This window comes from Chenopodium album, chromosome 4 (assembly GCF_948465745.1).
Source record: "Chenopodium album chromosome 4, dcCheAlbu1.1, whole genome shotgun sequence".
Lineage (NCBI taxonomy): Eukaryota > Viridiplantae > Streptophyta > Magnoliopsida > Caryophyllales > Amaranthaceae > Chenopodium > Chenopodium album.
In genome coordinates, this window is record NC_137837.1 from 34,430,715 (window position 1) to 34,443,775 (window position 13,061).

The 13,061-nt window shown below is 35.3% G+C and overlaps 1 protein-coding gene and 1 long non-coding RNA gene across 2 annotated transcripts; both read right to left on the reverse strand.

Moving 5' to 3' along the window:
* Positions 1–862: 862 nt before the first annotated feature.
* On the reverse strand, positions 863–2,388 carry LOC145626922 (uncharacterized). Its single transcript, XR_014111182.1, has 3 exons — positions 2,110–2,388; positions 1,695–1,742; positions 863–1,422 (listed from the first exon to the last, which is right to left on the reverse strand). It is a non-coding gene; the product is annotated as an uncharacterized LOC145626922 (long non-coding RNA).
* A 5,760-nt stretch (positions 2,389–8,148) lies between these two features.
* LOC145629088 (uncharacterized) lies at positions 8,149–12,361 on the reverse strand. Its single transcript, XM_081681581.1, has 4 exons — positions 11,093–12,361; positions 9,614–10,927; positions 8,692–8,815; positions 8,149–8,599 (listed from the first exon to the last, which is right to left on the reverse strand). The coding sequence occupies exons 1-4, from the start codon at positions 11,795–11,797 to the stop codon at positions 8,364–8,366; spliced, it is 2,379 nt and encodes a 792-aa protein (XP_081537707.1). The 5' UTR covers positions 11,798–12,361; the 3' UTR covers positions 8,149–8,363.
* Positions 12,362–13,061: the final 700 nt, after the last annotated feature.

Here is a 13,061-nt window from a genome sequence, read left to right on the forward strand (position 1 = left end):
ACGGAATGATTTATATAATGAAATTTGTTTTAAAAGGAAATTTAAAATGAGATTTAATTAAAATTATTTAAATCAACTAATAATATAAAGTTTAAAACCAGTTGTTATATTGTACTTTATAATCAATCACTAGTAGAAAAAATGTTATTTGTAACTGGCGAATTTGACTTTTTGTAACTGGCATTGTTGGTTGCGAATGCTACCGTTACAACTAGTGAAAATTATTTGTAACCGGCTAATGTTAGTTACAAATAATGTACTTTTCGTAACTAGCTTAACCTAATGCCAGTTACAAAAAGTCTATTTTCCAAGTTAGAAAACATACTATTCGTAATTGGCACTAAGTTAAGCCGGTTACAATTAGGGTATTATTAGTAATAGGCAAATCTTAACGCCGGTTACGAATATATTTTTTTTTTTTTGGTTTTTCTAAGCTATACCCCTAAGGTATTCGAGTTTCTAAGGTGTACCCATGCTTTCTCAAGTTTCTAAGCTGTGCCCTTCAACTCTTTATCAATACTAAAATGTACCCTTATTAGTTGCTTAAAAGTTATTTGAGAGTGTGATTTCGTGGCACCAGTTTTCATTATTAGGGTTGCGGTGGCTAAGATTTCTTTCTCCTACCATTTCCTTACCTTTTTATCATCTTTCTATTAAATTTATAGTTAACTTTAGGTGACGTGGAAGTCCCAAGGAGGGTACTATTCAGTAATGGTAGTGAGTTGAGGGGCACAACTTAGAAACTTGAAAAATTTTGGGTACACCTTAGAAACTCGAATACCTTAGGGGTATAGCTTAGAAAAACCCTTTTTTTTCTAAAATATACTTTTAGTAACTAGCATTAGATTACGCCAGTTACAAATAAATAAATAATTTTTTTATATAAATATTTGGTTCGAATACAATTATAGTAGTATATCCTACAAAACGACCCATCGTCAAATGGGTTACAATGATAATTAGGGAAGAAGAGAAGGATAAAAGAGCCAGAACTTGAACTTTTCAACCTCTATAAATCTCTATTTCCTTTTGAAATCTACATACATGATACAAGTATCTCATAATAAAATAAATAAATCAACTAACACAACCAAAAGCTCTAAAGATGGCTCACACAAATTGAAAAACAGACATCATGCAATTCCTAGCACCAAGGTCCAATGAATGATTAAGATGAGATATGAGGAGGAAAGACCCTGTTTTCAGCAAAGCTTCAAGAAGGCAGATGTTCTTTGCACAGTCATTTCCCAAGGTCTCGGGGCTCATATCTAGAGCCTTTTAAGTTTATGACCTCACTTGATACTCCCCTGCACGAGTTAGAGCTATGAAACCCTTGTAAGGCTGATTCGCTACATTTGACACTTCAAGCTTATCTATTTTCAGGCCACAAAGAGCAATACCCATGATGCGGAACTCTGCTACCTACAAAATTTGGGAATACATGAAGCTTTTCAAAGCCTGCTTCAAGCATTAATGTTCCTGTCAAATAAGGGGCTTTGTCTTTAGGTATTCCGCCAATAGACAAAGAACAGACCTAGATTTGTGTACAATGTAAGTTCATGGATCAGTCAAGTCTAACAACTCCCCCCACAGAAGAAGAAAAAAAAAAAGAAAAAAAAATCAATCATTCGTTCAAAGCTAAATAAGGAAAGGTAATATTTGTACTGATAGCTGGAATCATATAAAAATGTTACCTTGTTAGCAAGGATGTCCACTGTTCGTTCCATGATTTGCTGTCAGATCTGAAGATACAACACAAGGATGAGAAACAGAGAGTAACTGAGAAACTAGCTGATGAATTAAGGAATTCAGTTCTGAATCTTAGCTCTGAATTCAGTTCTGAAATTCATCTCTGAATTCAGTTCTGAAATTCAGCTCTACATTCAGTTCTGAAATTCAGCTCTACCCAATTTCAAAGCCATCACAATAGCGACTAGTTCATTTTCTCTACGTTGCCTAGACTAGTTCATTTTCTCTATGTTGCCTATAATGAGAAGGTTCATATCAAATTTAGGAGCCCAACTGACAATTATATTTATAATGAACCTTAGATTGAGAAACTGGTATTCGATAATTACAGCAATAAAAAAGGAAAAAAAAAATGCTTACTTGAGTAACCGCTTCAATGGCTAAGGGAAAGCTCGAAAACTACTTTGATGAACTAAAAATCCTAGCGTTAGCCATGGAAAGAGGGAAACGGAGCGGTGATTGATGCCATTTTTGGCGATTTAAGGAAGAAGGTTAAAGGAAAATGAGAAAAGATTGAGGGAAATGAGAAAAACAGGAAAGAGAAAGAAGGGGCCAAAGACGACGACAAAAGGAAAACCAAGAACAAGCCACACGTTAAAGACCAAAAAGACAAAACTAACCTAGGTAAATTGGGCAACTCAACAAAGGGGCAGAGGGCAAAGACGTTATTTCCCTGTTCATAAGGAACATTAAATGTGCAATAGTGGTGTCTGGGCCTTTTATATAGGTTAAAAATTAAAGATAAAGAAAGATTAAAGATTATAGAAGGGTTTAGATATATAGATTTCAACAAGAAATTCCCTTTAGAAAAAATCCAACGAGAAATTGTTTCCTTTCTTTAAAAAAAAAAATCCAACAAGAAATTGTTTCCTTTCATTAAAAAAAAAATGTTTCCAATAACTTAATATTTGTAACTGAAGTTTGTAAGTTAGTTACAAACTTTTTGGCCAAAGTTTCTTTGACTTAATATTTGTAATTGGCGTTTGTAAGCTAGTAACAAATGCTTTGGTCAAAGTTTCTTTGACCTAATATTTGTAACTGGCGTTTGTAAGCTAGTTACAAACTTTTTAGTCAAAGTTTCTTTGACTTAATATTTGTAACTGACATTTATTTAGTCAGTTACTAATAAAAGTTCAAACAATGATAAACCACATATTAGTAACTGACATTTACTACGTTGGTTACTAATGTCATGAAATTTGTAACTGGCATTATCTTAGTCGGTTACTATTGATGCTTTCGTAACTAGCATAAAATACGCCAGTTACTAATAGGGCGTTACAAATAGCATCTTTTCTACTACTCAATCTCCCATTTAGCTACCTTATGGACAGTCGTATTACCCGTCTATTATCAAACAAGAGTACAATTAAAGATATTAAAGACAACTTATCCTTGATATATCATCCAATAATATGAAATACTTGTGACACTTTCAAGAGCTACCATATACCCTAAACTCTTTCCCAAAATCATTCACAACTTTATAAGCAGTATTACTATATATTTTTTTTTAAGAATGATTGTCAAGTGATTATCATCCATGAGTAAAAATTTTGAATAGCATAGTGTATATTCCTGTAATAAATATTGTAGTCTAACATAAATAAATGGTATTGTACGTCCAAATATCATAAATCAAAAGGGATATACATCTTTTATATAACACTATTTGTATCAGTGATACATTTTAAAATTTGATATGTATAGGTAAAAAAAAATTAAAAAAAAAAATAAAATTATCTTCATATTCAATCAACAACCTAGACATTGTCCGGGCACAAAACTAGGAGGAAATACAAGTTAATCTAATAGATCAACAAAAATTGTCAAGCATAAGGGCATTTTAGGTTTTCCTTCATTTAGGGTCTGTTCTCATTGACTGAACTCGACTGAACTGAACTGAACTGAACTGAACTGAAATGAATTTTGTATAAGAGAAGGAAATTAGAAGCTGAACTGAACTGAACTGAACTGAGATGAGCTGAACTGAACTGAACTGAACTGAATTTCAACGTATAAGAACATGCCCTAAGTATAGGACAATTTGGTAAAAGCATGAGCATGATTAGGCAAAACTGCCAAATCCCCATTGTCGTATCACCATCGCCATCTTCCTATTAACGTGTTGAACAACAAAATTACCACCATAAACACCAAGCCTAATTCCCTAACGCAGCTACCACAATAACCACCACTATGACACCCCTGTTGTCGGCAACCACCAGCAAGATGGCATTGTTGGTGAGCACGATACAACGTCCTTTTTTTTAATTTTTTATTCTGTTATAAATGGATGACAATTTTTGAAATTTCCGACAGAAATTGAAGCTCCAAAATCTTCTCCGGCCATGGCGTTCTGTCAACTAGTCCCTTGCTCAGCTGGTGAACCTCGGGTAAGATGATTCTACCCCCCCCCCCCCCCTTCTAGCGCCAATTATTCCGTCGATGACCTGCGCAGGGTAACACATGTGAACCGTCCTCGGGGGTGGCTCGAGGAACCACTCCCCCCCCCCCCCCTCCGATGCTTAAGTTATAATGTGTTTAGAAAGAGAAAATGTACTTAGAAAGATAGAGAGAGTGTAATAACTTATGGGTCTAACCTCTTTTTTGTTGTATTTTATCCCTTATTTATAGGTGTACGATCTCATTTGTGAAGAGTCCTACTTGGTCATCCTGCGGGCTGACTCTGTCGGGCTGATGAGCCCTTCTGTTTATTCTTCCAGCGGTGAGTGCGCACCCCATGAGCCAGTTTAGGAGTCCGGTGATAGCTCAGCGGGAGCTATCCTGTACAATTACGATCTATTTTAATAATTATGATTTTTAATTTTAGACTTTTTTAAAAGTTAATAAACTTCTAACATTTCTTATGTACAGTAAATATATATATATATATATATATATATATATATATATATATATATATATATATATATATATATATATATATATATATAAATTTCAATAAATATTTTGTAAGTCTGTTACGGAATGATTTATTTAATGAAATTTGTTTTTAAAGGAAATTTAAAATGAGATTTAATTAAAATTATTTAAATCAACTAATAATATAAAGTTAAAAACCTGTTGTTATATTGTACTTTATAATCAATCTCCCATTTAGCTACCTTATGGACAGTCGTATTACCCGCCTATCAAACAAGAGTACAATTAAAGATATTAAAGACAACTTATCCTTGATATATCATCCAATAACATGAAATACTTGTGTCACTTTCAAAAGCTACCATATACCCTATACTCTTTCCCAAAATCATTCACAACTTTATAAGCAGTAATACTATATATATTTTTTTAAGAATGATTGTCAAGTGATTATCATCCATGAGTAAAAATTTTGAATAGCATAGTGTATATTCCTGTAATAAATATTGTAGTCTAACATAAATAAATGGTATTGTACGTCTAAATATCGTAAATCAAAAGGGATATACATCTTTTATATAACACTATTTGTATCGGTGATACATTTTAAAATTTGATACATAGGTTAAAAAAAAAAAAAAAAAAAAAAAATTATCTTCATATTCAATCAACAACCTAGACATTGTCCGGGCACAAAACTAGGAGGAAATACAAGTTAATCTAATAGATTAACAAAAATTGTCAATCATAAAGGCATTTTAGGTTTTCCTTCATTTAGGGTCTATTCTCATTGACTAAACTCAGCTGAATTAAACTGAACTGAACTAAACTGAGCTGAACTGAACTGAACTGAAATGAATTTTGTATAAGAGAAGGAAATTAGAAGCTGAACTGAACTGAGATGAGCTGAATTGAACTGAATTGAACTGAATTTCAACGTATGAGAACATGCCCTAAGTATAGGACAATTTGGTAAAAGCATGAGCATGATTAGGCAAAACTGCCAAATCCCCATTGTCGTGTCACCATCGCCATCTTCCTGTTGACGTGTGAACAACAAACTTACAACCATAAACACCAAGCCTCATTCCCTAACGCAGCTACCACAATAACCACTACTATGACACCCCTGTTGTCAGCAACCACCAGCAAGATGGCATTGTTGGTGAGCACGATACGACGTCCTTTTTTTAATTTTTAATTCTGTTATAAATGGATGACAATTTTTGAAATTTTCCGACGGAAATTGAAGCTCCAAAGGTGGCATTAATGGAGGAGGATAGCACCCCTTAACCATGCCCTTAATTTCACGTTTTTAACATAAGGATTTCTTTTAATATGGCGGCGAAGCCTTCGTGATGTCATCGGTAGAAGATGATGGTTTCGGTGAAGGGTGGAGACGATGCAGGTGGTGTCGGTGGAAGGAGGAGGTGATGCAGATGGTGTCGGCATGGTAGGATTGTGGTGTTGGTGGAAGGAAGGTTGAAGCTTCAATGGAATATTAATGTCTACTTTGAAGACTAAGCAAGCAGTAACTAAGCATGAGTATTAGTGACTAAGCAAGTAAGCATAGATTGACAAAATTTGTTGATCTAATAGATAAATTAGGGCTCCCCACAAAACTAGTACTTCCTCCGTTCTATTAATATTACAACAATGAGAACATATGAGAACATGCCCTAAGTATAGGACAATTTGGTAAAAGCATGAGCATGATTAGGCAAAACTGCCAAATCCCCATTGTCGTGTCACCATCGCCATCTTCCTGTTGACATGTGAACAACAAACTTACAACCATAAACACCAAGCCTCATTCCCTAACGCGGCTACCACAATAACCACTACTATGACACCCCTGTTGTCAGCAACCACCAGCAAAATGGCATTGTTGGTGAGCACGATACGACGTCCTTTTTTTAATTTTTAATTCTGTTATAAATGGATGACAATTTTTGAAATTTTCCGACGGAAATTGAAGCTCCAAAGGTGACATTAATGGAGGAGGATAGCACCCCTTAACCATGCCCTTAATTTCACGTTTTTAACATAAGGATTTCTTTTAATATGGCGGTGAAGCCTTCGTGATGTCATCGGTAGAAGATGATGGTTTCGGTGAAGGGTGGAGACGATGCAGGTGGTGTCGGTGGAAGGAGGAGGTGATGCGGATGGTGTCGGCATGGTAGGATTGTGGTGTTGGTGGAAGGAAGGTTGAAGCTTCAATGGAATATTAATGTCTACTTTGAAGACTAAGCAAGCAGTAACTAAGCATGAGTATTAGTGACTAAGCAAGTAAGCATAGATTGACAAAATTTGTTGATCTAATAGATAAATTAGGGCTCCCCCCAAAACTAGTACTTCCTCCGTTCTACTAATATTACAACAATGAGGAAATTACGCATCCCAAAACACATTTTATATGTTAAATATCTATAATTGTATAAGCATAAAAATTATAAAAAGTTGATATTATAAAAGTATATTATGAGACGAATCCAACAAGATCCCACATGACTATATTTTGCTTAACGTATAAATTATATTATATGGTCAAACAAGAGTGATGAATAGTGTAAAAAATCTATTATTGCAATATTAATTCAACGGAGGAAGTACATAAATAAGGTAAACTAAACATACTCACAGGTCGGTGAAAATTAGCTTAAGGGCCTGTTCCGATTGACTAAACTCAGCTGAACTGAACTGAACTGAACTGAACTGAGCTTAACTGAACTGAGCTGAACTGAACTGAACTGAACTTAACTTAACTTATTAATTAGTGATTTTTAACTACGGATTAGTGATCTTTGATTATTTATTGATTATTTATTACTATACATATGTGTATATACAAATGTACATATTAAAATATTTACGAAAAATATACTATATAATTATAATTATAAAATGTATGGAAAATATATTATAAAATGTATGGAAAATATATTAAAAACTTGAAACCTCTAAACATTTTAAACACATATACTATTTATTATTATTATTATTTATTGATGATTATTATTATTATTTATTAATTATTATTATTAGTATTATTATTTCAATTATTATTGTTATTATTATTATTATTATTGTTGTTAATAATAATAATAATAATAATAATAATAATAATAATAATAATAATAATAATAATAATAATAATATTATTATTATTATTATTATTATTATTATTATTGTTTTTGTTGATGTTGTCGTTGTAATAAGAGCTTAAAAGAATGAAATTTGGCTTTATATCATTAGCAATATCATTAGACATAAATTAAGAGCTGAGCTGAGCTGAACTGAGCTGAATTTCAACGGAACAGAACAGGCCCTAAGTATTATTTTTTTTCTAAAGTTAGATGAAAAATATACAAAGAAACGAACCAGACTTTACCCCCCAACTTTTTTACTTTTTCGATGATCATTACCTTCTTTTTTTCAAAGACACCAACTGAATCCATTGTACATATAGACTACAGGGCGTCATAACAAAGATACAAAATGTACATAAGAAGATGAAAAAACAGCCCCCCAACAAAAAAAATTGATACTATACAAAAATACAATACATTTTCCAAAGGCCAACCAAATGCCTCAAAAAACACAGCCGCAGTCGAAGGCTGCAATTCTTTTATGCAGATAAAGAAATTTTTTTTTTTTTTTTTAAAAAAAAAAAGGAAAAAAATGCCCTCTAAAATTAGCATCTCTAAGACCTATAATCTTGTTATCCTTCACTCAAGGAAATGATCAGCAGCTTGCTGGGTGTCTAAAATTTCAGCAGCAGCATCGGCGATTCTTAGAGCCATTGTAGCTCTATACATTGCTAGATCTGCATTTTCCATCAGGAGCTGTGCTCTCTGACGTTTAAGTATGGCTAGCTCCACAGATTTGTCTGCCGAAGCTATTGCTTCCTGTATTCTAAGGACCGCGCTTTGTTCCTCTCCAGCATTATGCTCAGCAGCTATCACTAATCAAATTTAAACATTGAAAAAATCAATAGAGTTCTCATACAAAAGCTAGAAAATTCAAGTGCCAGTAGCAATGAAGTGATTTTAATACCTTGAAGAACATTACTATCCTTGCCTCGACCTCGATGCATAGGTTGAACAGTCTGCCGTTTCAGGGATCTCTTCTTGCGTAACACAGGTTTTGTGATCAATTGTGCTCTCGTGGGTTGGTTTAACTGTCATAACAAAACTCCATGTAAGAAAACACAGAACAGAGGATACATCATGAGATAAAAGTTGCTAATTTGCAGCAGAAAAACTAGCTCGCATTTGTTTATTTGCCTAACAGTCGAGAGAGGTTTACATCAAACTTTTTTTTTATCTTTATGAATTAGGGAGGGAGGAGGTAGCCAAACTGACGCATCAATGTTTCACTTACGTATTTTAATTCGCGCAAGGGCAGGGGGGTGGGCTGTGGGGTGGTCGTGACAAGCATGAATCCCTTTTTCGTCTTTATAATTTCCCAAGGGTACAGACACTACAGAGTACAGAGGGGAATAGCCAAAATCATTAGCATGTTAATGGATGAAATATTAGTTTGCAGAAATATATTCTCCAGAGGCAGAAAAACTGCTATGTGCTGCATCCATGTTTAAATTATGAGCAAGAACTGCACTTAAGTGATAATCCTAGGTTTAATAACACAGTCAGGTTCACTCTGATTGCTTTTGGGATGATCAATATAATTTGAGCCTGGTGTAATAAAGCGCGGACGCACGCGCGCGCGCGCACACACACACAAGGAGTATTTGAAATTACAGATTTTGTCATTGTTGCTAGTGTAGACGAAACAAATAATGAAAGAAACACATCCAAATTTCTGAGCAATTGGCTAGATATTTAAAATTCACCACAATCTAATCACAGGCTGAGCAACTAAAAAGCTTGACTCATTGTAAAAAGGGAAGTAACCTGTATTGAGCACATACTAGTCAAAATACATGTACAAAGAAATATTGTGTTACAGCATGTACCTGGAAAACTCTAATCAGCGGGGCATGTTTTTGCTTCCTCTTCTTCATCCAATATCTATGTACCTGCTCAGCTACATCCGAAATAGCTACTACATCCAAACACAATCTAGCAGCTGCTATGTCATCATTGACATCCTCCCGGTTACAATAAGAAGCTTTCTCAAAAGAATCAATTGCTAATTCAAAGCTCTCTTCAGAAAGATGATTTGATGCTTCCAGCTCACTATTGAGCTTGCTTAGCCACTCTTTATCCTCAGAATCCATATCATAGTTCGCTGTCTTCCTAGACAAAGTCCTAGATAGTTCATCATTGGCTGTTCGAATGTATGACTCCGGTCTAACAAAGGCACCAGGGAGATCCCATGAATTGGTCACTTCACATACCCAAGGTACAGGGATAATTTTTACACCAGGGGACGTTGGTACAATGTTCCTTTCCCCACATACCTTATAGAGTTCCTTGAACATTGCCCAGTCTTTCCGGTCAGGAAACTCTAGTTTCCACCCATTTTCCGATGCCCAAATCACAGCATGAGTAAAACGGTTGGTTGTACAGGGTCTCATTTCTTTCTGAATCTTTAAAGAATATTTTGTTGTCCCATCTGTTTTAATGGCAAGAAGCCACTCATTTGATGCAGAGGTGTCTAATCTGACCTCTGCCCCCTCAACTCTGTAACACTTGTCTGCTTCTACAATCAGGACATTAGCAGTACAGCACTGTGAATCAGGATCCACATTCAAGCTTGATAGGTCCGGCTTTTGCACAGGAATTTCACTCACAGAACTCTTTCGAACAGACCTCCGAAGCTCCTGTTTACAAGCTAAAGGTAATGCAGGGTGGGCTTTTTTCTTGGAAACATAATTAGATACTAATGGTCCAGGCGATTTCTGCAAAACGAAAGGTAACGGGTTTCTAGCCCTCCGACTCCTTAACGACCGCCTCCGCCTCTTTGAAGCACTTCGTGTAAGAACCCCTATCCTACCTTGCACATTTCGACTGGATAACTTACTAGCCCCAGGAGATGAATTTATAGACTTCATATCCTTGGACTCATCTTTAGCAGGGGCAACTAATCTGTCAGGGGGACTCTCATTCTGGTCATTGAGGAATGTAAGGGTTTCATCAGTACTCTCATTTTTTCGGTCAAAATCGTACCAACATAAACAAGACAGGCGCACCGACCTAAACAACATTGTTGCATGTAGGTGCAGAAAACACAAGGGAGCAGCTGTATAGTCAAGTGTAAACATTGCTATAAACTGCCTCACCCCAGAAATTCGGCATACACCTTTGATCTTGTTTGACACACAATTCTGAAAGATAACAACAATTACACAGGCATAAAAATAAACATTTAAACATCACTAAACACATCCAATCAACGCTAAAATGAAGTAGCAACAATATTTCACACCAATCATAAAGTTAAGCATTCAAAATATTCTCAAACAAAACAAAAACAAAAATGCAGTACATACCCACGAGAAATGAATGCCAGACGATGCAAAAACAGGCGAAACCGGGCTGGAAACCAGGAACGTTGAAACCTCACTTAAACCAACTCTTTCTTTACTCAAATACCTAAGAAGTGAACTCAAAACACTTGAAAACAACGAACACCCATCACAACACAAATCGACGAAAACCGACAACAACCCTTGATCATAATACCCTTCAATTACATCATCTGCTTGCTTCTTTTTAGTTTGCCCAATTTTTCTCCTTTGCCTTCTCACAAAATGCAAACCAAACTTCTTACTATCAGAATCACCAAAACCCGTCAAACTCCTCACATTATAACGCTTTCTTTTCCTACTATAAACATTCCTAAACATTCTGTTCTTAAGACAATAACTCCCATCTCTTAAACTAGGCAATCTATGATTAATTTCCGGCTCCGGCTCAGGCTGCAGTCTTTGTATCGGAATCAGTTTCGCATCATGATCAACATCCATTGGATCAGAGCTATCATGCCAACCATTAATCTTCTGTTGCTTAAACTTGCCACTATCATTGGAAATCATTGGAAACCAATCGTCCCCATTTTTACTTCCTCGGTGCTGCTTAACATCAGCAGATTCCACCCACAATCGACGCCCTGACCTTAAAACCCTAACCAATTCACCGTCTTTCGCCTTCGGAACAAACACCCTCGTCGAACGCCGCATCTCTACTGACGGCATCGGCGCCAGATTTCAAACCTCGTTCCCTCCGAGTTAACTCACTGAGTCAAATCAACGATTCGATCAACCAACCAACTCTTCGATTATGACGATTGTTTCAGCACATGGGTCATGTAACAACTAACAACCCAATTAAATTCACTTCAATTAACACCAAATTATCACCGAAAAATTTCCAAATCGGCCATCTAGATCATAACACTCACGATAAATTATCAAAAAAAAAATATTAATTTAAATTACCCAGTTATTAGTGAACGAATATTGTTCGAAAAAAGATAATTTTGTATAGATGGGTCGAGATTTTACTAAAAGAAATGGGATAATCTTGAAATATTTTTAGGATTTTTGGAAAATTAATTTTGTTGTGAGGGAGAAAAAAGGGTGAAGAAGAAGAACAGGGGAGAAGAGGAGGCTGAAAGAGAAATATCCATTTTTTAGGGTTTAGTAGTGGTGGAAGAAGAAAGAAAACTACTGTCGAATAAACTACTACCTGACTAAAAGAAAGCCGTTGGATGAGAAAATAGACGGTTTAGATTAGGAGAGAGAGTGAAGATTGATTCGATGGTGTCTCAAAAAGACTGGACGTTTCGGGGGGGATTGATTTTAATTTTATTGGTTTTATTTAAACTTAGAAGAAGTTGACGAAAATAGCCTAGAGCGGACCCCACGTTTAAGGTGGGGAGAATAAAGGGATATTTTTATTGTGTGAAGAGTGAGGACCCATTCGTGTCTTTTTGTAAAGGGGGTGTTAGCTAGGATAAATGAGAATTTGCCACTTGCATTTTTGTAAAGGGGGTGTTAGCTTCAAACTTCAGAAGCGGTTTAGTATGGGAAATTAGAAGATCACTTATGTCATTGTTGGTGTATCTTTTACTATAAATAATCCGTGGTTTATACACACGGGTGTATAGTGCTTATCGTACACCCGGATCGTACACCCGGATAAATAAATAAAAAGGCAGAAAGAACATCCTGTGTTTCATAAAGAACATACATGTATTTGACAAAGAACATATTTGTATTTGACAAAAACATGCATTACCAAAGAACATAAAGATATAATAAAAAGGATGAGATAAAATCTTAATTAAATTTTCTGAAAAATTACACATTATTAGCGGTAAAAATTTAGAGGTGATAAAAAATCGAGTAGGGCTGGGCCATATCATAATTTCTCATGCCCAAACCCGTAGAAAAGTAGTGGATTTTCGGGCTTTTTTCAAGTCTGGTTCGAGTTTTAACTAAAAATGCATTTTTAGGT

Excerpts from the sequence above, each read along its gene's own strand:
- LOC145629088 (XM_081681581.1), bottom strand. The coding sequence starts at position 11,797 with ATGCCGTCAGTAGAGATGCGGCGTTCGACGAGGGTGTTTGTTCCGAAG. Across the intron at positions 8,816-9,613 it reads CGCTGATTAGAGTTTTCCAG|TTAAACCAACCCACGAGAGC; the intron begins GTACATGCTGTA and ends TTGTTATGACAG. Across the intron at positions 8,600-8,691 it reads GGATAGTAATGTTCTTCAAG|TGATAGCTGCTGAGCATAAT; the intron begins GTATTAAAATCA and ends AAATTTGATTAG.